Genomic DNA, 22,945 nt, shown 5'->3' on the forward strand with positions numbered 1-22,945 from the left:
GACGGGGCAGCGGCAGCAGCAAAGGTCATCGAATCTCTGACTTCCAGAAGAAGCAGAGGCAGCAGCACAGGTTGTCGAGGCTTTGACAGCCAGAAGGGGCAGAGGCGGCAGCACAGGTTGTCGAGGCTTTGACAACAAGAAGGGGCTGCGGCAGCAGTGCAGGTTGTCGAGGCTTTGACAGCCAGAAGAGGCGGAGGCAGCAGCGCAGGTCGCTGAGGCTTTGACAGCCAGAATGGGCAGCAGCAGCAGCGCAGGTTGTCGAGTCTTTGACAGCCAGAAGAGGCGGAGGCAGCAGTTCAGCTCATCGAGACTTTGACAGCCAGAAGAGGCAGAGGCAGCAGCGCTGATCGTTGAGGCATTGACAGCCAGAAGGGGCTGCGGCAGCAGTGCAGGTCGTCGAGGCTTTGACAGCCAGAAGAGGCAGACAGCAGCGCATATTGTTGAGGCTTTGACAGCCAGAAGAGGCTGTGGCAGCAGCGCAGATCGTTGAGGCTTTGACAGCCAGAAGCGGCTGCGGCAGCAGCGCAGGTCATTGAGGCTTTGACAACAAGAAAAGGAAGAGGCAGCAGCGCAGGTCATCGAGGCTTTGACAGCCAGAAAAAGAAGAGGCAGCAGTGCAGGACCTTGAGGCTTTGACAGCCAGAAGAGGCAGAGGCAGCAGCGCAGATCGTCGAGGCTTTGACAGCCAGAAGCAGCAGAGGTAGCAGCGCAGATCGTCGAGGCTTTGACAGCCAGAAGGGGCAGCGGCAGCAGGTCGTCGAGGATTTGACAGCCAGAAGCGTTAGCAGCGCAGGTTGTCAAGGCTTCGACAGCCAGAAGAGGCGGAGGCAGAAGTGCAGGTCATCGAGGCTTTGACAGCCAGAAGAGGCAGAGGCAGCAGCGTAGATCGTTGAGGCTTTGACAGCCAGAAGGGGCAGCGGCAGCAACACAGGTCGTCAAGGATTTGAGAGGCAGGAGAGGCAGAGGCAGCAGCGCATATCGTTAAGGCTTTGACAGCCAGGAGGGTCTGTGGCAGCAGCGCAGATCGTTGAGGCTTTGACAGCCAGAAAAGGAAGAGGCAGCAGTGCAGGTCGTCGAGGCTTTGACAGCCAGAAGAGGCAGAGGCAGCAGCGATGATCGTTGAGGCATTGACAGCCAGAAGGGGCTGCGGCAGCAGTGCAGGTCGTCGAGGCTTTGACAGCCAGAAGAGGCAGACAGCAGCGCATATTGTTGAGGCTTTGACAGCCAGAAGAGGCTGTGGCAGCAGCGCAGATCGTTGAGGCTTTGACAGCCAGAAGCGGCTGCGGCAGCAGCGCAGGTCATTGAGGCTTTGACAACAAGAAAAGGAAGAGGCAGCAGCGCAGGTCATCGAGGCTTTGACAGCCAGAAAAAGAAGAGGCAGCAGTGCAGGACCTTGAGGCTTTGACAGCCAGAAGAGGCAGAGGCAGCAGCGCAGATCGTCGAGGCTTTGACAGCCAGAAGCAGCAGAGGTAGCAGCGCAGATCGTCGAGGCTTTGACAGCCAGAAGGGGCAGCGGCAGCAGGTCGTCGAGGATTTGACAGCCAGAAGCGTTAGCAGCGCAGGTTGTCAAGGCTTCGACAGCCAGAAGAGGCGGAGGCAGAAGTGCAGGTCATCGAGGCTTTGACAGCCAGAAGAGGCAGAGGCAGCAGCGTAGATCGTTGAGGCTTTGACAGCCAGAAGGGGCAGCGGCAGCAACACAGGTCGTCAAGGATTTGAGAGGCAGGAGAGGCAGAGGCAGCAGCGCATATCGTTAAGGCTTTGACAGCCAGGAGGGTCTGTGGCAGCAGCGCAGATCGTTGAGGCTTTGACAGCCAGAAAAGGAAGAGGCAGCAGTGCAGGTCGTCGAGGCTTTGACAGCCAGAAGAGGCAGAGGCAACAGCGATGATCGTTGAGGCTTTGACAGCCAGAAGCGACAGAGGCAGCAGCACAGGTCGTCGAGTCTTTGACAGCCAGAAGGGGCAGCGGCAGCAGCACAGATCGTTGAGGCTTTGACAGCCAGAAGCGGCTGCGGCAGCAGCGCAGGTCATTGAGGCTTTGACAACAAGAAAAGGAAGAGGCAGTAGCGCAGGTCATCGAGGCTTTGACAGCCAGAAAAAGAAGAGGCAGCAGTGCAGGACCTTGAGGCTTTGACAGCCAGAAGAGGCAGAGGCAGCAGCGCAGATCGTCGAGGCTTTGACAGCCAGAAGCAGCAGAGGTAGCAGCGCAGATCATCGAGGCTTTGACAGCCAGAAGGGGCAGCGGCAGCAGGTCGTCGAGGATTTGACAGCCAGAAGCGTTAGCGGCGCAGGTTGTCAAGGCTTCGACAGCCAGAAGAGGCGGAGGCAGAAGTGCAGGTCATCAAGGCTTTGACAGCCAGAAGAGGCAGAGGCAGCAGCGTAGATCGTTGAGGCTTTGACAGCCAGAAGGGGCAGCGGCAGCAGCACAGGTCGTCAAGGATTTGAGAGGCAAGAGAGGCAGAGGCAGCAGCGCATATCGTTAAGGCTTTGACAGCCAGGAGGGTCTGTGGCAGCAGCGCAGATTGTTGAGGCTTTGACAGCCAGAAAAGGAAGAGGCAGCAGTGCAGGTCGTCGAGGCTTTGACAGCCAGAAGAGGCAGAGGCAGCAGCGATGATCGTTGAGGCTTTGACAGCCAGAAGCGACAGAGGCAGCAGCACAGGTCGTCGAGTCTTTGACAGCCAGAAGGGGCAGCGGCAGCAGCGCAGGTCGTCGAGGCCTTGACAGCCAGAAGCATCAGTGTCAGCAGCGCAGGTCGTCAAGGCTTTGACAGCCAGAACAGGCAAAGGCAGCAGCAAAGGTCATTGAAGCTTTGATATCCAGAAGGGGCTGTGGCAGCAGAGCAGGTCGTTGAGGCTTTGACAGCCAGACGGGGCAGCGGCAGCAGCAAAGGTCACCGAATCTCTGACTTCCAGAAGAAGCAGAGGCAGCAGCACAGGTTGTCGAGGCTTTGACAGCCAGAAGGGGCAGAGGCGGCAGCACAGGTTGTCGAGGCTTTGACAACAAGAAGGGGCTGCGGCAGCAGTGCAGGTTGTCGAGGCTTTGACAGCCAGAAGAGGCGGAGGCAGCAGCGCAGGTCGCTGAGGCTTTGACAGCCAGAATGGGCAGCAGCAGCAGCGCAGGTTGTCGAGTCTTTGACAGCCAGAAGAGGCGGAGGCAGCAGTTCAGCTCATCGAGACTTTGACAGCCAGAAGAGGCAGAGGCAGCAGCGCTGATCGTTGAGGCATTGACAGCCAGAAGGGGCTGCGGCAGCAGTGCAGGTCGTCGAGGCTTTGACAGCCAGAAGAGGCAGACAGCAGCGCATATTGTTGAGGCTTTGACAGCCAGAAGAGGCTGTGGCAGCAGCGCAGATCGTTGAGGCTTTGACAGCCAGAAGCGGCTGCGGCAGCAGCGCAGGTCATTGAGGCTTTGACAACAAGAAAAGGAAGAGGCAGCAGCGCAGGTCATCGAGGCTTTGACAGCCAGAAAAAGAAGAGGCAGCAGTGCAGGACCTTGAGGCTTTGACAGCCAGAAGAGGCAGAGGCAGCAGCGCAGATCGTCGAGGCTTTGACAGCCAGAAGCAGCAGAGGTAGCAGCGCAGATCGTCGAGGCTTTGACAGCCAGAAGGGGCAGCGGCAGCAGGTCGTCGAGGATTTGACAGCCAGAAGCGTTAGCAGCGCAGGTTGTCAAGGCTTCGACAGCCAGAAGAGGCGGAGGCAGAAGTGCAGGTCATCGAGGCTTTGACAGCCAGAAGAGGCAGAGGCAGCAGCGTAGATCGTTGAGGCTTTGACAGCCAGAAGGGGCAGCGGCAGCAGCACAGGTCGTCAAGGATTTGAGAGGCAGGAGAGGCAGAGGCAGCAGCGCATATCGTTAAGGCTTTGACAGCCAGGAGGGTCTGTGGCAGCAGCGCAGATCGTTGAGGCTTTGACAGCCAGAAAAGGAAGAGGCAGCAGTGCAGGTCGTCGAGGCTTTGACAGCCAGAAGAGGCAGAGGCAGCAGCGATGATCGTTGAGGCTTTGACAGCCAGAAGCGACAGAGGCAGCAGCACAGGTCGTCGAGTCTTTGACAGCCAGAAGGGGCAGCGGCAGCAGCGCAGGTCGTCGAGGCCTTGACAGCCAGAAGCATCAGTGTCAGCAGCGCAGGTCCTCAAGGCTTTGACAGCCAGAACAGGCAAAGGCAGCAGCAAAGGTCATTGAAGCTTTGATATCCAGAAGGGGCTGCGGCAGCAGAGCAGGTCGTTGAGGCTTTGACAGCCAGACGGGGCAGCGGCAGCAGCAAAGGTCATCGAATCTCTGACTTCCAGAAGAAGCAGAGGCAGCAGCACAGGTTGTCGAGGCTTTGACAGCCAGAAGGGGCAGAGGCGGCAGCACAGGTTGTCGAGGCTTTGACAACAAGAAGGGGCTGCGGCAGCAGTGCAGGTTGTCGAGGCTTTGACAGCCAGAAGAGGCGGAGGCAGCAGCGCAGGTCGCTGAGGCTTTGACAGCCAGAATGGGCAGCAGCAGCAGCGCAGGTTGTCGAGTCTTTGACAGCCAGAAGAGGTGGAGGCAGCAGTTCAGCTCATCGAGACTTTGACAGCCAGAAGAGGCAGAGGCAGCAGCGCTGATCGTTGAGGCATTGACAGCCAGAAGGGGCTGCGGCAGCAGTGCAGGTCGTCGAGGCTTTGACAGCCAGAAGAGGCAGACAGCAGCGCATATTGTTGAGGCTTTGACAGCCAGAAGAGGCTGTGGCAGCAGCGCAGATCGTTGAGGCTTTGACAGCCAGAAGCGGCTGCGGCAGCAGCGCAGGTCATTGAGGCTTTGACAACAAGAAAAGGAAGAGGCAGCAGCGCAGGTCATCGAGGCTTTGACAGCCAGAAAAAGAAGAGGCAGCAGTGCAGGACCTTGAGGCTTTGACAGCCAGAAGAGGCAGAGGCAGCAGCGCAGATCGTCGAGGCTTTGACAGCCAGAAGCAGCAGAGGTAGCAGCGCAGATCGTCGAGGCTTTGACAGCCAGAAGGGGCAGCGGCAGCAGGTCGTCGAGGATTTGACAGCCAGAAGCGTTAGCAGCGCAGGTTGTCAAGGCTTCGACAGCCAGAAGAGGCGGAGGCAGAAGTGCAGGTCATCGAGGCTTTGACAGCCAGAAGAGGCAGAGGCAGCAGCGTAGATCGTTGAGGCTTTGACAGCCAGAAGGGGCAGCGGCAGCAGCACAGGTCGTCAAGGATTTGAGAGGCAGGAGAGGCAGAGGCAGCAGCGCATATCGTTAAGGCTTTGACAGCCAGGAGGGTCTGTGGCAGCAGCGCAGATCGTTGAGGCTTTGACAGCCAGAAAAGGAAGAGGCAGCAGTGCAGGTCGTCGAGGCTTTGACAGCCAGAAGAGGCAGAGGCAGCAGCGATGATCGTTGAGGCTTTGACAGCCAGAAGCGACAGAGGCAGCAGCAGCACAGGTCGTCGAGTCTTTGACAGCCAGAAGGGGCAGCGGCAGCAGCGCAGGTCGTCGAGGCCTTGACAGCCAGAAGCATCAGTGTCAGCAGCGCAGGTCGTCAAGGCTTTGACAGCCAGAACAGGCAAAGGCAGCAGCAAAGGTCATTGAAGCTTTGATATCCAGAAGGGGCTGCGGCAGCAGAGCAGGTTTTTGAGGCTTTGACAGCCAGACGGGGCAGCGGCAGCAGCAAAGGTCATCGAATCTCTGACTTCCAGAAGAAGCAGAGGCAGCAGCACAGGTTGTCGAGGCTTTGACAGCCAGAAGGGGCAGAGGCGGCAGCACAGGTTGTCGAGGCTTTGACAACAAGAAGGGGCTGCGGCAGCAGTGCAGGTTGTCGAGGCTTTGACAGCCAGAAGAGGCGGAGGCAGCAGCGCAGGTCGCTGAGGCTTTGACAGCCAGAATGGGCAGCAGCAGCAGCGCAGGTTGTCGAGTCTTTGACAGCCAGAAGAGGCTGTGGCAGCAGCGCAGATCGTTGAGGCTTTGGCAGCCAGAAGGGGCTGCGGCAGCAGAGCAGGTTGTCGAGACTTTGACAGCCAGAAAAGGAAGAGGCAGCAGCACAGGTCGTCGAGGCTTTGACAGCCAGAAGAGGCAGAGGCAGCAGCGCATATCGTTGAGGCTTTGACAGCCAGAAGAGGCTGTGGCAGCAGCGCAGATCGTTGAGGCTTTGGCAGCCAGAAGGGGCTGCGGCAGCAGCCCAGGTCTTCGAGGCTTTGACAACAAGAAAAGGAAGAGGCAGCAGCGCAGGTCGTCGAGGCTTTGACAGCCAGAAAAGGAAGAGGCAGCAGTGCAGGTCGTCCAGGCTTTGACAGCCAGAAGAGGCAGAGGCAGCAGCACAGATTGTCGAGGCTTTGACAGCCAGAAGAGGCAGAGGCAGCAGCGCAGATCGTTGAGGCTTTGAAAGCCAGAAGCGTCAGCAGCGCAGGTTGTCAAGGCTTTGACAGCCAGAGGATGCGGAGGCAGCAGTGCAGGTCATCGAGGCTTTGACAGCCGGAAGAGGCAGAGGCAGCAGCGTAGATCGTTGAGGCATTGACAGCCAGAAGGGGCAGCGGCAGCAACACAGGTCGTCAAGGCGTTGACAGCCAGGAGAGGCAGAGGCAGCAGCACAGGTCGTCGAGGCTTTAACAGCCAGAAGGGGCAGCGGCACCAGCGCAGGTCGTCGAGGCCTTGACAGCCAGAAGCATCAGTGTCAGCAGCGCAGGTCGTCAAGGCTTTGACAGCCAGAAGAAGCGGAGGCAGCAGTGCAGGTTGTCGAGGCTTTGACACCCAGAAGAGGCAGAGGCAGCAGTGCAGGTCATCAAGGCTTTGACAGCCAGAAGAGGCAGAGGCAGCAGCACAGGTCGTCGAGGCTTTAACAGCCAGAAGGGGCAGCGGCACCAGCGCAGGTCGTCGAGGCTTTGACAGCCAGAAGCATCAGTGTCAGCAGCGCAGGTCGTCAAGGCTTTGACAGCCAGAAGAGGCGGAGGCAGCAGTGCAGGTTGTCGAGGCTTTGACAGCCAGAAGAGGCAGAGGCAGCAGCACCAATCGTCGAGGCTTTGACAGCTAGCAGGGGCAGCGGCAGCAGGTCGTCTAGGCTTTTACAGCCAGAAGCGTCAGCAGCGCAGGTTGTCAAGGCTTTGACAGCCAGATGAGGCAGAGGCAGCAGCGCAGATTGTTGAGGCTTTGACAGCCAGAAGGGGCAGCGGCAGCAGCACAGGTCGTCAAGGCTTTGACCGTCAGAATGTGCTGCAGCAGCAGCGCAGATCGTCGAGGCTTTGACAGCCAGAAGGGGCAGCGGCAGCAGCACAGGTCATCGGGGCTTTGACAGCCAGAAAAGGAAGAGGCAGCAGCGCAGATCGTTGAGGCTTTGACAGCCAGAAGGGGCAGCGGCAGCAGCACAGGTCGTCAAGGATTTGAGAGGCAAGAGAGGCAGAGGCAGCAGCGCATATCGTTAAGGCTTTGACAGCCAGGAGGGTCTGTGGCAGCAGCGCAGATTGTTGAGGCTTTGACAGCCAGAAAAGGAAGAGGCAGCAGTGCAGGTCGTCGAGGCTTTGACAGCCAGAAGAGGCAGAGGGAGCAGCGATGATCGTTGAGGCTTTGACAGCCAGAAGCGACAGAGGCAGCAGCACAGGTCGTCGAGTCTTTGACAGCCAGAAGGGGCAGCGGCAGCAGCGCAGGTCGTCGAGGCCTTGACAGCCAGAAGCATCAGTGTCAGCAGCGCAGGTCGTCAAGGCTTTGACAGCCAGAACAGGCAAAGGCAGCAGCAAAGGTCATTGAAGCTTTGATATCCAGAAGGGGCTGCGGCAGCAGAGCAGGTCGTTGAGGCTTTGACAGCCAGACGGGGCAGCGGCAGCAGCAAAGGTCATCGAATCTCTGACTTCCAGAAGAAGCAGAGGCAGCAGCACAGGTTGTCGAGGCTTTGACAGCCAGAAGGGGCAGAGGCGGCAGCACAGGTTGTCGAGGCTTTGACAACAAGAAGGGGCTGCGGCAGCAGTGCAGGTTGTCGAGGCTTTGACAGCCAGAAGAGGCGGAGGCAGCAGCGCAGGTCGCTGAGGCTTTGACAGCCAGAATGGGCAGCAGCAGCAGCGCAGGTTGTCGAGTCTTTGACAGCCAGAAGAGGCTGTGGCAGCAGCGCAGATCGTTGAGGCTTTGGCAGCCAGAAGGGGCTGCGGCAGCAGCGCTGATCGTTGAGGCATTGACAGCCAGAAAAGGAAGAGGCAGCAGCACAGGTCGTCGAGGCTTTGACAGCCAGAAGAGGCAGAGGCAGCAGCGCATATCGTTGAGGCTTTGACAGCCAGAAGAGGCTGTGGCAGCAGCGCAGATCGTTGAGGCTTTGGCAGCCAGAATGGGCTGCGGCAGCAGCCCAGGTCTTCGAGGCTTTGACAACAAGAAAAGGAAGAGGCAGCAGCGCAGGTCGTCGAGGCTTTGACAGCCAGAAAAGGAAGAGGCAGCAGTGCAGGTCGTCCAGGCTTTGACAGCCAGAAGAGGCAGAGGCAGCAGCACAGATTGTCGAGGCTTTGACAGCCAGAAGAGGCAGAGGCAGCAGCGCAGATCGTTGAGGCTTTGAAAGCCAGAAGCGTCAGCAGCGCAGGTTGTCAAGGCTTTGACAGCCAGAGGATGCGGAGGCAGCAGTGCAGGTCATCGAGGCTTTGACAGCCGGAAGAGGCAGAGGCAGCAGCGTAGATCGTTGAGGCATTGACAGCCAGAAGGGGCAGCGGCAGCAACACAGGTCGTCAAGGCGTTGACAGCCAGGAGAGGCAGAGGCAGCAGCACAGGTCGTCGAGGCTTTAACAGCCAGAAGGGGCAGCGGCACCAGCGCAGGTCGTCGAGGCCTTGACAGCCAGAAGCATCAGTGTCAGCAGCGCAGGTCGTCAAGGCTTTGACAGCCAGAAGAAGCGGAGGCAGCAGTGCAGGTTGTCGAGGCTTTGACACCCAGAAGAGGCAGAGGCAGCAGTGCAGGTCATCAAGGCTTTGACAGCCAGAAGAGGCAGAGGCAGCAGCACAGGTCGTCGAGGCTTTAACAGCCAGAAGGGGCAGCGGCACCAGCGCAGGTCGTCGAGGCTTTGACAGCCAGAAGCATCAGTGTCAGCAGCGCAGGTCGTCAAGGCTTTGACAGCCAGAAGAGGCGGAGGCAGCAGTGCAGGTTGTCGAGGCTTTGACAGCCAGAAGAGGCAGAGGCAGCAGCACCAATCGTCGAGGCTTTGACAGCTAGCAGGGGCAGCGGCAGCAGGTCGTCTAGGCTTTTAAAGCCAGAAGCGTCAGCAGCGCAGGTTGTCAAGGCTTTGACAGCCAGATGAGGCAGAGGCAGCAGCGCAGATTGTTGAGGCTTTGACAGCCAGAAGGGGCAGCGGCAGCAGCACAGGTCGTCAAGGCTTTGACCGTCAGAATGTGCTGCAGCAGCAGCGCAGATCGTCGAGGCTTTGACAGCCAGAAGGGGCAGCGGCAGCAGCACAGGTCATCGGGGCTTTGACAGCCAGAAAAGGAAGAGGCAGCAGCGCAGATCGTTGAGGCTTTGACAGCCAGAAGGGGCAGCGGCAGCAGCACAGGTCGTCAAGGATTTGAGAGGCAAGAGAGGCAGAGGCAGCAGCGCATATCGTTAAGGCTTTGACAGCCAGGAGGGTCTGTGGCAGCAGCGCAGATTGTTGAGGCTTTGACAGCCAGAAAAGGAAGAGGCAGCAGTGCAGGTCGTCGAGGCTTTGACAGCCAGAAGAGGCAGAGGGAGCAGCGATGATCGTTGAGGCTTTGACAGCCAGAAGCGACAGAGGCAGCAGCACAGGTCGTCGAGTCTTTGACAGCCAGAAGGGGCAGCGGCAGCAGCGCAGGTCGTCGAGGCCTTGACAGCCAGAAGCATCAGTGTCAGCAGCGCAGGTCGTCAAGGCTTTGACAGCCAGAACAGGCAAAGGCAGCAGCAAAGGTCATTGAAGCTTTGATATCCAGAAGGGGCTGCGGCAGCAGAGCAGGTCGTTGAGGCTTTGACAGCCAGACGGGGCAGCGGCAGCAGCAAAGGTCATCGAATCTCTGACTTCCAGAAGAAGCAGAGGCAGCAGCACAGGTTGTCGAGGCTTTGACAGCCAGAAGGGGCAGAGGCGGCAGCACAGGTTGTCGAGGCTTTGACAACAAGAAGGGGCTGCGGCAGCAGTGCAGGTTGTCGAGGCTTTGACAGCCAGAAGAGGCGGAGGCAGCAGCGCAGGTCGCTGAGGCTTTGACAGCCAGAATGGGCAGCAGCAGCAGCGCAGGTTGTCGAGTCTTTGACAGCCAGAAGAGGCTGTGGCAGCAGCGCAGATCGTTGAGGCTTTGGCAGCCAGAAGGGGCTGCGGCAGCAGCGCTGATCGTTGAGGCATTGACAGCCAGAAAAGGAAGAGGCAGCAGCACAGGTCGTCGAGGCTTTGACAGCCAGAAGAGGCAGAGGCAGCAGCGCATATCGTTGAGGCTTTGACAGCCAGAAGAGGCTGTGGCAGCAGCGCAGATCGTTGAGGCTTTGGCAGCCAGAAGGGGCTGCGGCAGCAGCCCAGGTCTTCGAGGCTTTGACAACAAGAAAAGGAAGAGGCAGCAGCGCAGGTCGTCGAGGCTTTGACAGCCAGAAAAGGAAGAGGCAGCAGTGCAGGTCGTCCAGGCTTTGACAGCCAGAAGAGGCAGAGGCAGCAGCACAGATTGTCGAGGCTTTGACAGCCAGAAGAGGCAGAGGCAGCAGCGCAGATCGTTGAGGCTTTGAAAGCCAGAAGCGTCAGCAGCGCAGGTTGTCAAGGCTTTGACAGCCAGAGGATGCGGAGGCAGCAGTGCAGGTCATCGAGGCTTTGACAGCCGGAAGAGGCAGAGGCAGCAGCGTAGATCGTTGAGGCATTGACAGCCAGAAGGGGCAGCGGCAGCAACACAGGTCGTCAAGGCGTTGACAGCCAGGAGAGGCAGAGGCAGCAGCACAGGTCGTCGAGGCTTTAACAGCCAGAAGGGGCAGCGGCACCAGCGCAGGTCGTCGAGGCCTTGACAGCCAGAAGCATCAGTGTCAGCAGCGCAGGTCGTCAAGGCTTTGACAGCCAGAAGAAGCGGAGGCAGCAGTGCAGGTTGTCGAGGCTTTGACACCCAGAAGAGGCAGAGGCAGCAGTGCAGGTCATCAAGGCTTTGACAGCCAGAAGAGGCAGAGGCAGCAGCACAGGTCGTCGAGGCTTTAACAGCCAGAAGGGGCAGCGGCACCAGCGCAGGTCGTCGAGGCTTTGACAGCCAGAAGCATCAGTGTCAGCAGCGCAGGTCGTCAAGGCTTTGACAGCCAGAAGAGGCGGAGGCAGCAGTGCAGGTTGTCGAGGCTTTGACAGCCAGAAGAGGCAGAGGCAGCAGCACCAATCGTCGAGGCTTTGACAGCTAGCAGGGGCAGCGGCAGCAGGTCGTCTAGGCTTTTACAGCCAGAAGCGTCAGCAGCGCAGGTTGTCAAGGCTTTGACAGCCAGATGAGGCAGAGGCAGCAGCGCAGATTGTTGAGGCTTTGACAGCCAGAAGGGGCAGCGGCAGCAGCACAGGTCGTCAAGGCTTTGACCGTCAGAATGTGCTGCAGCAGCAGCGCAGATCGTCGAGGCTTTGACAGCCAGAAGGGGCAGCGGCAGCAGCACAGGTCATCGGGGCTTTGACAGCCAGAAAAGGAAGAGGCAGCAGCGCAGATCGTTGAGGCTTTGACAGCCAGAAGGGGCAGCGGCTATTGCGCAGGTCGTCGAGTCTTTGACAGCCAGAAACGGAAGAGGCAGCAGTGCAGGTCGTCGAGGCTTTGACAGCCAGAAGATGCAGAGGCAGCAGCGCAGATTTTCGAGGCTTTGACAGCCAGAAGGGGCTGCGGCAGCAGCTCAGATCTTCGAGGCTTTGACAGCCAGAAAAGGAAGAGGCAGCAGCGCAGGTCGTCGAGGCTTTGACAGCCAGACAGGGCAGCGGCAGCAGCGCAGGTCATCGAGGCTTTGCCCGTCAGAATGTGCTGCAGCAGCAGCGCAGGTCGTTGAGGCTTTGACAGCCAGACAGGGCAGCGGCGGCAGCAGCAGCACAAGTGGTCTCACTGGCAGAGCCTAAGTGACACCAGATAAAGTTGAGCAATGGACTCAATCCTGATATTCACCTGAGATGGTGGTGCTTTGTTTTGACCCCCAGGCTTGTTGTGACCCATGGAAGGTATAGAGCTGCTGCCCCCCCCCCCCCCCTTATCAGACAACAAATATCATGTATTTCATAAGCATATATTTTCATGGTTTTACAGTTTTAGTGTGAGCTCAGTTTCTAAAAAGCACCTCTTGAACGGGTTATTTTGGGATTGATTCAGGTTGGCCCCCAAAGCAGCTCACTTCAAATCAATGGTCTCCAGCAAGAAGCACCCACCACGCATGACCCCTCCTGCCCCTTCTCATCCCAACGTGGCTGCAGCAGAAGCTAGGCTGGTGCTTCCATTTGGAACTATGGAGTTCTCTGCTGGTTTCTGGTGGGCCTGGACCCCGCCTTCCAACCTCTAGGGCTGGGCATGGCCCTCCCAATCTAACTCACCTCTGCTCTCACAGTCAGGTACATTTTGGTTGGAAAGGGAAGGAAAGAGTATGAGCTGGTTGGAATCATGCTGAACCAAACACATCCTAAGCTGGGTCTGAACTGCAGGAGGGTTTGGACTTGGCTCATAAAGAGCATGAGATGACGCTTGAAACTGGAGAAATCTCTTCAGTTCAAAGACTTAGTGGCCTCAATAAATATATGAAAAAAGCGTATTTGGACGAGCAAAGAATTATTATTGTTGTTGTTGTTGTTGTTGTTGTTGTTGTTGTTGTTGTTATTATGTCTCCCCACCCCGATACATAGCGGAACAAAGAGAAAAAAAGATATATAATAAACCAGCAGACATACAAAAATCAATCTTTAAAGCAGGCAAAAATAAATACATATGAACTTATACCAGCTTTAAGGTGTTTCCAATAGTACATATAAAAATGTAATTTTAAGAAAAATCTTAGCCTTCCAAAGGTGAAGACTTGCTCATCCATTAACGGAATACCTGTATGATTGCTGCCTGCAGTAACTTGCGCGCTAGGTCATGGAAGTGTCTGTATCAGAGTCGGACATCCCCTAAGTTGGAGCAAAGCCACTGTAAGTGCATCTTTTATTATGTATACATTCATCTTCTATCAAAAAAACACTGTCCATATATATTAGACATGATAGCAGTGAATGCAGTTGAAGTTGTACAATTAAATAAAAAATGTGTAAATACTAAAGAACATTTGACAGTTAAATTGTGAGGAATAAAGAAACCATTAGAAACATTAGAACAGGCATTCCCTGTTTCCAGTTCCTACCTCCAAGTAAAACGCCATGCCAATGGCTTTCTTCTTGTTGTTCGGACAGCACATATATTTCCGTGCCAATCGGGCAATCCTATTATACTGTTCTGTTGAGGAGGTGAACAAAGTCCTGAAACATAAGAGTAAGAGACAAAGTATTCACAAGTCTGAAGCTGGCAGGAAGAACCACCCAGCGTTCCTGCACAACAACAACCACCACCAGGTTACTTGAACGCTGAGCAGAGCCTCCCGCCTGCATTCGCTCCCTAAGATGCACACACATTTCCCCTTACTTTTTAGGAGGGGGAAAGTGTGTCTTATAGAGTGAACAATATGGTACATTTTCTGAAATAAATAAGAAGTTTATCCCCATTTCCCCAGAAAGCAGGCCTTGCTCTTCATGCCTCACCTGCCAGTCCTTTTCACCTTCTTACCTTGCCAGAAGACGAATGCCTTTGAAAAAGCTTTCTGGACTTGACAGCATATCCCAGCAGCTTTGCAACCCCAAAACCTCAAAATCGTCAAGGTATTCAACACGCCCAATCAGTTGTTTCAGGGCCTGCACAGCGGTCCTGAGTCAAGTGAAGGAATTAAGAATATTATATTTTAAAAATTTGTATACTGCCCTTCACCCGTAGATCTCCGGGCAGTTCACAACATAAAAATGCAAGTTAAAAAGCACAAAATACAGAATAAAAACAAGAACCAAAGCAAACCAATAACTCCTCTCCCTCTAACAAACACAGTTGAAAGGGCATAGGAGGTTAATCAGCCAATGGCCTGATTGAAGAGGACCATTTTTGCCTGGCATCTAAAGGCACCAGGCAAGCCTCCCTGGGGAGAGCAACCCACTAATGGGGAGCCACCACAGAAAAGGCCCCTTCTTGTGTGGAGGAGGCATGTGAAGAGGGGCTTCCGATGATGAGCGCAAGGTCTGGGTAGGTTCATCTGGGGAGTTTTAGGTCCTTGACATCTTGCAGTCCAACCCCAACCATCACCCCCTGCAGCCTCCCCCATGTTTCCAGCACAAGCGGCAACCTTTCGGCTGTGATGGAGACTTAAGGTTTCATGACACGTGAGTCCCACCACGCCCAAATCAGCCCATCATGCGGGAGAGTCTCCAACATCCTCTCCCATCCTAGTGTCCTTCAGATGTTTTGGGCTACAATAACTCCCATCTTCAGCCCCGTTGTGCTGGCTGGGGCTGGTGGGAGTTGTGGTCCAAAGTGACTGAAGAGCACAGGGGTTGGGGAAGCCTGGGTCTCCTAGCTATCTAACCTAAGCAGAACCTCCATGTCCAAATGAAGCCTATCTCTTGGGGGAGAGCTGAGCCATCACCACTATGGGTCAGAGAGAGAAGGGAGGGCCCCCCCCCAAATGCATTAGCAGGTCCCTTACATCAGTGGATCGAGATGCGAAGAGGGCTCCGGGATTAGACTTGCCGCCCTCGAACCTCTTCTTCTCGCCTCATGGACAAAACAGATCTGAGTGCTAAGTGCAAACAGCAGGTGGTGGAACATGCTCTTCAGGATACCTGCAGCCTCAGGGAACGACAGGATATGACACAGAGCGTTGGTAGCCTGGAGGGACAAGGACAGGAGAACGGCATTCAGCAGAGGTCATCGTCAGATCAAGATCTCAGACTCAGACGCGACTCAGAGCCCCGGTCCATTTCCCTCAGTGTTGTCTACACTGACTAGCAGTGGCTGTCCAGGGTTTCAGGCAAGGAACTCCCCGACATGGAGATGCTGGGGCCCTTCTGCATACAAAGCAGGTGCTCACAGGATGGACCACTTATTAAGATGCACCCCCCTCCCAGCAAGAAGCCCCCAGCCCCATCCAGCTCCCATTCAAAACAATCCAGGAGAGAGAAACTGAGTGGTTTCGTACCGCCATTGGCATTTGAGAAGTGCTGCGTCGCCTGGAAGTGACTTCCGCTTTGGGGTCTTCATCCTGCAGCCTTTTCAGGAGAGGTCTCAGCAGCTTGACGCTGGAATACTGATCAGCGACCAAGGCCTTCCAGATCACCGTGGCACTTCTGCAATTTTTCAAAACAGAATTTTTCCCTTTTCCTTTTCTTAAAAAAAGTCAGGCCTTTGATATTTTCTTTATATTGCACATACATTAGCAAAGAAAGAAACCACAACTCGGAGCACAATTTTTTGCAAGTACGAAATTCAATATAAATAAATATAAATTAAGAAACCCCTTAAATCTACCCCTCCCCATTTTCACATCACAAAAACTTACTCATCACACTCCATCGAACAGTCCAACAGGCTGTCTACGACCGGCTGCATGCGCTTGGTGGCTAGGCTGACAAGAGCCGAAAGTGTCACTTCCTTAGTGCGGGTGTCGGGGATCTGGTGGAGACGGTTGTAAATCTCCTTCACAACCATAGGCAGCTGGAAGAAGATAAAAGAAGACCAGGATGAGAAAGTGTGGTGAACCTGTTTCTATTTTGCTTAATGTATGTAGGGTTTGGTGTCAGCGTTACTCGTGCCGGTTCTCTGCCGTTCACTTGTGTTCCTTTGGTGGTGAGAGAGGTTGGGGTTGGCCTAGGGTGTGGTTGTTTGTTTGTGGTTGGCTGTGGTGATCTTTGTTTTGAATCAATTCCAGTACCCTTTTGGTACTAGATTCTGGCTCCTGCAAAGTCAATACTAAATCGTCAGCAAATGCTTTCAGTTTGTACTGTTTAGCACCCACTTGTATGCCTTTAACCAATTGGTCCTTTCTGATCATATTTAACAAAACCTCCAGGACCGATATAAAAAGCAATGGAGAGATTGGGCAACCTTGTCGTGTTCCTTTCTCAATCTTAAACTCTTCTGTCACTGCATTGTTCACAATTAATTTTGCCTTTTGTTCTGAATAAATTGCACCTATACCATTTTCAAAACCTTGACCTACCCCCATCCCCTGTAGATTCTTCTTCATAAAACTCCAAGAAATGTTGTCAAAGGCCTTCTCTGCATCCACAAAAATCAAAACTGCCTTAGTATTGATATTCACTTGTAATTTTTCTAGAATATAAATTATATTCCTCGTATTATCAGACAAATGTCTGCCCGGGAGAAAGCCCGCTTGGTCTTTATGAATTTCTTCTACTAACACCTTTTTTAATCTTTTAGCCAAAATATCTGCAAAAATTTTGTAATCTTCCATTCTATTTCCTGGTTCATCAATTTCATATATTGTACTTGATATAACTTTATCTCTTTCAGGATCTCCTGTGATTTTGGTTTTGCTCTCAGCTTCTTCTCTCCTTCCTTTATTTTTTCCAAGATTTTATCCTTTTTTCATTTTGGGTTCTCTTCTTGTTGACGACTCTTAACGACTGCAATAGGTCTTACAGGAAAAAGCAGGAAAGAGACTGGAAAGAGAAGCTGCTGAATTGCAACTTATTACCAAACTTAAAACCATGGAGAGACCTGGTCTGAACAAAGACATTGGATTCTTATCTCATTATACATGACAAAGCCACTTTTCACCTTCTCACCCCTTGCTTTTTCCTGTAAGACCTATTGCAGTCGTTAAGAGTCGTCAACAGGCTCATCACAGCTATCTGCCAATCACCCATTCCCACCACCCTTCTGAGTAATACCCATCCCCACCTTCTCACTATATAAAAGGGTCTGGTGACTTCTGTTTCAGTGTATTTGAAGAAGTGTGCATGCACACAAAAGCTCATACCTAGAACTAACTTAGTTGGTCTTTAAGGTGCTACTGGAAGGAATTTTTTGTTTTGACTATGGCAGACCAACACGGCTACCTATCTGTAACTCCCCCACAACAAACACTCTGCGAGGTGAGTGGGGCTGAGAGACTTCAAAGAAGTGTAACTGGCCCAAGGTCACCCAGCAGCTGCATGTGGAGGAGCGGAGACGCGAACCCGGTTCCCCAGATTACGAGTCTACCACTCTTAACCACTACACCACACTGGCTCTTCTTACTTCCCACACAATGCCTTCTTACTTCCCAGAAACAAGCTAATTCTAAGTCCGAAGAGAATGTTTGATTTAGAGGAAACCTGCTCCCCCTGCCTCCGTTTTGAGCCTTACGTCCTCCATTTCCATGCCGCATTCCTCAAGGAAGGACCTCAGGAGCTTTCCTGCAGCCTGAGAGACGGCTCTGTCTTCCACTGTCAGGTTGTCAATCGCCTTCAACACGACTTCGTTGATCTGGCTGGGCGTGAGGTGCTCCCCAAAAGCCTGGCACAAAGAAGAAAGAAGAGGGAGTTTTCTTCTGCTCCACACTCTGACCACGTTTCAGTAGTCCAAGGGTGCCTTCACAAACCAAGTGAAAGACATCTCCACTCTGCCTTGAGAGGGTTGAACTAAGTGACCCCCACGTCCCTTCCAACTCTACAATTTGGTGATTCTATTTATGTGTTTATTTAAGTAGCTGAAAGATTTTACAACAAACCAAACTAAAAGTCAGGTGACGCCTTGCTATTTTCGATCCACATCTTAAATTGGTTATGACATTGGAACATGAAGAGGTTCAATCTAAAATCAGACTAGAAAATTTTAAAAAAAAATCCCTCCAGGAACAGAGAGGGTGAATAATAGTGGCTATCCGTTATATAACCAATGCCTAACAGACTGGGTGGGAACCTGCCGGCTGTGTGTTTTGTTCTTAATATACAACAAAAACACCCACCACAAGGTTGGCATAGTCCATTGGCTTGGCAGTGCCTTGTGAAAGATGCATCGAATGAGTCAACTTTTCCTATTCTTTTTCCGCCCTGAGGAGCCCAAGGTGGCAATGCATGGTTCTCTCTCCTCCCCGTTTTAGTCTCATGAGGTAGGTTAGACTGAGAGACTGTGACTGACTCGTGAGTGGGGATCTGAACCCTAGGTCTCCCAGCACCTGGTAGAATTTCAATAAGTAGAATTCTGCATGCAGTTTAGGCTACCGGGCACTTGTCTTTGAGCAATTTATTCTAATACAATGCATTTCTGAATGTTATTTACACTAATAGCTCACGCATGGATTTTTTTACACACTGTTTGGCATTGCGAAATTCAAGGACATGTGAATTTCAAAGGCGGGTTGTGTTTCAGTTCTCCTGTTGTTTCTGAAAGCCTTGATCTGATAGCTTTGGCTTCCAGTGTGAACTGCTCTGAATCTCTCCCTCATCCCTAGAAGGCGTGGGCTGCCTGAGGGCAGGCTGAAGTTGGTGGGGCAGGGCCCCGTTGGCCCGAGTGAGCAAATCTTTGCTAACTGGGAGTGGCTGCGGTCTTAGCAATAAAGAGTACAAAAGGCCACCCCTACCTTGGCCACTTTTGCGATGTTGTAGTGGAAGAGAGAGGGCCCAGGGATGAAGAAGTCTTCTCGGACCCATCTGACCATGTTGCCTTTCTTATTTTTATTCCTCCTCTTCTCCAGTTCCTTACCTAAGCAGGGTCGGGTTTTGGAATATGCATGCAAAAGAACCCAGCATTAGTGCTCCCTGCTCAAAACCTCCAGTTTTCCCGCTGGGACCAACAAAAACAATTATTGGTTTCACCTCAAAAATTATAATTCGGAATTGGAAAAAAGGTTCAGAAGGGGGCAACCAAAAGGACTGGGGTGCTTGTGGAGCAAATGCTGGTTGCAGCATTTGGGGGGCGGTTCCGTTTAGAAAAACGGCGAGGAAGAGGAGACACAATGTATGGCTTGGAGAAAGTGGAGAGAGAAAGCTTTCTCTCTTGCCCTCATAACATGAGAACAACTGGACCTCCAATGAAACTGAAGTTTCAGGATGGTCCTTCTTCTTGCAATGCACAGCTAAACTCTGGAACTCCCTGCCACAGGAGGCACTGATGGCCACGGACCAAGATGGCTTTCAAAGAAGATGAGGCAAATTCATGGAAGAGAAGGCTACCCATGGCTATTAGCCAGGATGGCTATGCTCTGCCTCCATGGTCAGAGGCAGCAAAGTACAGGAGTAGAAAGAGCTTGAATTCTGCTTGCTGGATTCCCACAAGCATCTGATCAACCCCTGTGGGAACAGGATGCTGGACTGGGCTGGGCCACTGGTCAGGTACAGAAGGCTTTTCTGATGAACATCAGCAGTGAATTCCTCCCCCAAGACTGCCCTCTCATCTCTGGCCAACGGGGTGTTGGCGTTAGGCCAGTGCTAGCACAATTCTGGCCCTCCTGAACTCCCTGATCAACCCCAGCAGCAGCCAGCATGGGCAACACTCAGGGATGATGGGAGTTGGAGCAGCCTCTGGAGGGCTACAGATCTCCCACCCTGCGGCTTACAAGAAACCAGCCATTTCCCAGCATCCCCCTCACCCATTTTGGCTATCATGATGTAATGGAGATGGTACAAGGCCTCTGCTGACTGCAGGCCAATCTCCTCCACGTTGTCTGCGAGGTGAAGGGACAAGAGCGCCACCAGCTGTCCAAGAAGGGGGAAATCCTGGGATACCTAAGAAGTGGAGAGAGAGAGATGCACAGTCAGCCCTTGTCCCACAGAGCCCAGCAAGAGAAAACCGTCTGGCATGCTTTCAGAAGAAGAAGAAGAAGAGTTTGGATTTGATTTATTTATTTTTTAATGGATTTTTATTAAGATTTTAAAGGTTAGAAAAAAAAGATAAACAAATATCAATTTAATAAAAAAAAAAAACAAAACAGACAATTAAAAAAAACAAATCAAACCTTTACATAACTGTCAGAGCTGCCTCTAGGTCCCAGCTCACAGAGGACCAACGCCAGGCTGATGTTATGTACAAAAGTCTTTATTGAAGTTTAATTTCCATTTCAAAGCCAGGGCGTGCAGCCCTACGTCTAGACTCTAGATCGGCGAAGTCCCGTCTGAGTCTCCGCCCCTTCCACACCAGTTTAAGATCCTAGCACTGCTCCACCTCCTGCGCTGCACTCTTCTCCTCTGGGTCCTCCTGCCCGCTGGGGCATTGCCCTTTCTGGACTCTTCCGACGCTGAGTCGCTTAGCTCCTCCCCCTGCCTCCGGCGTGCTTTAGGACCCGGTTCCCAATCCTCACTCTCTGCTGTCCCGCGCTCCTGTACATTTGAACTTGCTTCTCGCGCCAACCCAGTGACCTTTCTCCTAACCATTACACTACCACAATAACTGTCAGGGGCTCAGGAGCAGAGGCACAGGGGAGAGAGGAAATGGAGAGCGAAGGGGAAGAATCGGAGGGCAGCGTAGAGGAGTATGAAAGTGGCCCGAGAGATTCCATGAGCTTCTCCAGCGAATCAGAAGATTCCCAGAGGGGGGCGCCGATGGCCAGTGCAAGGGGGGTCCCAGGGGGGACACACCAGAAGCAAGGGGCCAGCGGGGACTCCCAAAGCAGCAGCGGGAGATCAGGACCAGCTCCTCCACCAGAGCGTGGTTTGGGGAAAGAGTCCCATGTATCAGGGCCAGCTTCTCCTCCAGCAGGGAGAGAAGATGAATCAGGGCTGGCCACGCCTCTATCGCAGAGTGAGGGAACGGAGGGGAAGTCAGGTCCAGCTAGCCTCTCCGAAGGGGGAAGCAGTGACAGGAGCAGTGTAACGGTCAGGAGGAAGGTTGCCGGCTGGGCGCGCGCGCCAAGTGCGAATGTACAGGCGCGCGGAACAGCAGGAAACCCGGATTGGGAACCAGGTCCTAAAGCTCGCCGGAGGGAGGGGGAAGACTCAGGGGACTCAGCGTCAGAAGAGTCTAGAAAGGGCGAGACCCCAGCGGACAGGCGGGCCCAGAGGAGAAAAGAGCAAAGGAAGAGGTGGAGCAAGGCTAGAGTCTTAAACTGGTGTCGGGGGGAAGGAGATTCAGACGGAGCTTCAGCGGTCTAGAGTTTGAGACGTAGAGCTACGCGCCGCGGCTTTGAAATCGAAACTGAACTTCAATAAAGACTTTTGTATATAACAACGAACTGGCGTTGGTCCTTTGTGAGCTGGGACCTCGGGCAGCTCTGACAATAACTTTCTTTCCTTTACTTATTTCCTTGACTTCCTCACACCTCCCTTTTTTGTATTCTAGTTCAATTAGATATTTCAGCAAATCCTTTCCATCTTCGTTTTTATCCTAATAATTTATCTTAACATACTATAATTTTACATTCTCTTCTTTCACCAATTAACAATCCATTTTTACTTAGACCTTTATATCATTTCTGCTAAAACCACATAACTTCATTCCAACATCCTTCTAACATTCCTTAATTTTACAATGTTTCTGTAGATAAACTTTAAATTTCTTCCAATCTTCTTCCACCAACTCTTCTCCTTGGTCTCGGATTCTGCCAGTCATTTCTGCCAGTTCCATATAGTCCATCACCTTCATCTGCCATTCTTCCCAGGTGGGTAGACCTTGTGTCTTCCAATATTTTGCAATGAGTATTCTTGCTGCTGTTGTGGCATACATAAAGAAAGTTCTATCCTTCTTTGACACCAATTGGCCAACCATGCCCAGGAGAAAGGCCTCTGGTTTCTTCTGAAAGGTATACTTAAATACCTTTTCATTTCATTATAGATCATCTCCCAGAAAGTCTTAATCCTTGGGCATGTCCACCAAAGGTGAAAAAATGTACCCTCAGTCTCTTTACATTTCCAACATTTATTATCGGGCAAATGATAAATTTTTGCAAGCTTGACTGGTGTCATGTACCACCTGTAAATCATTTTCATTATGTTTTCTCTTAGGGCATTACATGCCGTGAATTTCATGCCTGTGGTCCATAACTGTTCCCAGGCAGCCATCATAATGTTATGTCCAACATCTTGTGCCCATTTAATCATAGCAGATTTCATTTCATCCTGAGTATTCCATTTCAACAGCAAGTTATACATTCTTGACAAATTCTTAGTTTTAGGATCTAACAGTTCTGTTTCCAATTTTGATTTTTCCACCAGAAAGCCAATTTTCTTATCCAAATTGTAAGCCTCCATTATTTGGTAATAATGAAGCCAGTCTCGTACTTTGTTTTTTAGTTTTTCAAAACTCTGCAGTTTTAATCTGTCCCCTTCTTGTTCCAAAATTTCCCAATATTTCGGCCAATTGGCCTCCATATTGAGCTTTTTCTGAGCCTTTGCTTCCATTGGTGACAACCACCTTGGAGTTTTGTTTTCAAGCAAATCCTTATATCTTATCCAGACATTAAACAGTGCTTTCCTGACAATATGGTTTTTAAACGCTTTATGTGCTTTGACCTTGTCATACCACAGATATGCATGCCACCCAAATACATTATTAAAACCTTCTAGGTCCAAAATGTCTATGTTTTCAAGAAGCAGCCATTCTCTCAGCCAACAAAATGCGGCTGATTCATAATAAAGCTTAAGGTCTGGCAGGGCAAATCCACCTCTTTCTTTAGCATCAGTTAGTATCTTAAATTTCTTGCCCTGCCAGACAAATCTAGAGATATCTTTCTGCCACTTCTTGAAACAATCCATTTTGTCCAAAATTTGCAGTGTTTGAAACAAAAACACCATCCTTGGCAATACATTCATTTTTATCGCAGCAATTCAGCCTAGCAATGATAACTTCAAATTTGTCCATATTTCTAGATCCTTTTTCACTTCCGTCCAACATTTTTCATAATTATCTTTAAATAAATTCACATTCTTAGCAGTCATGTTAACCCCTAAGTATTTCACTTTCTTAACCAATGTTAATCCTGTCTCCTTCTGAAACTTCTCTCTCTCAATCACTGTTAGATTTTTCTCTAAAACCTTAGTTTTCAACTTATTCAACTTAAATCCTGCGAGCGGTTGCCGAACAACTCCAGGCACGCCTGGAAGAAGCGGACCATTTGGAT

At 52.4% G+C, this 22,945-nt stretch overlaps 1 protein-coding gene across 1 annotated transcript in view; it reads right to left on the reverse strand.

Moving 5' to 3' along the window:
- Window positions 1-15,049: 15,049 nt before the first annotated feature.
- The window catches only part of LOC309330769 (maestro heat-like repeat-containing protein family member 7), a 36,442-nt gene continuing 28,546 nt past the window's right edge, over window positions 15,050-22,945 (reverse strand). The window contains exons 7-9 of the mRNA XM_081842623.1: window positions 18,476-19,619; window positions 17,260-17,409; window positions 15,050-15,603 (exon numbers count right to left, since the gene is read on the reverse strand). Of these exons, the coding sequence (XP_081698749.1) occupies window positions 19,356-19,619 (264 nt within the window). The 3' untranslated portion in view covers window positions 15,050-15,603; window positions 17,260-17,409; window positions 18,476-19,355. The remainder of the gene's footprint in view (window positions 15,604-17,259; window positions 17,410-18,475; window positions 19,620-22,945) is intronic.

This window comes from Podarcis erhardii, assembly GCF_964252035.2.
Source record: "Podarcis erhardii genome assembly, chromosome: 15".
In the NCBI taxonomy this organism is placed as follows: domain Eukaryota; kingdom Metazoa; phylum Chordata; class Lepidosauria; order Squamata; family Lacertidae; genus Podarcis; species Podarcis erhardii.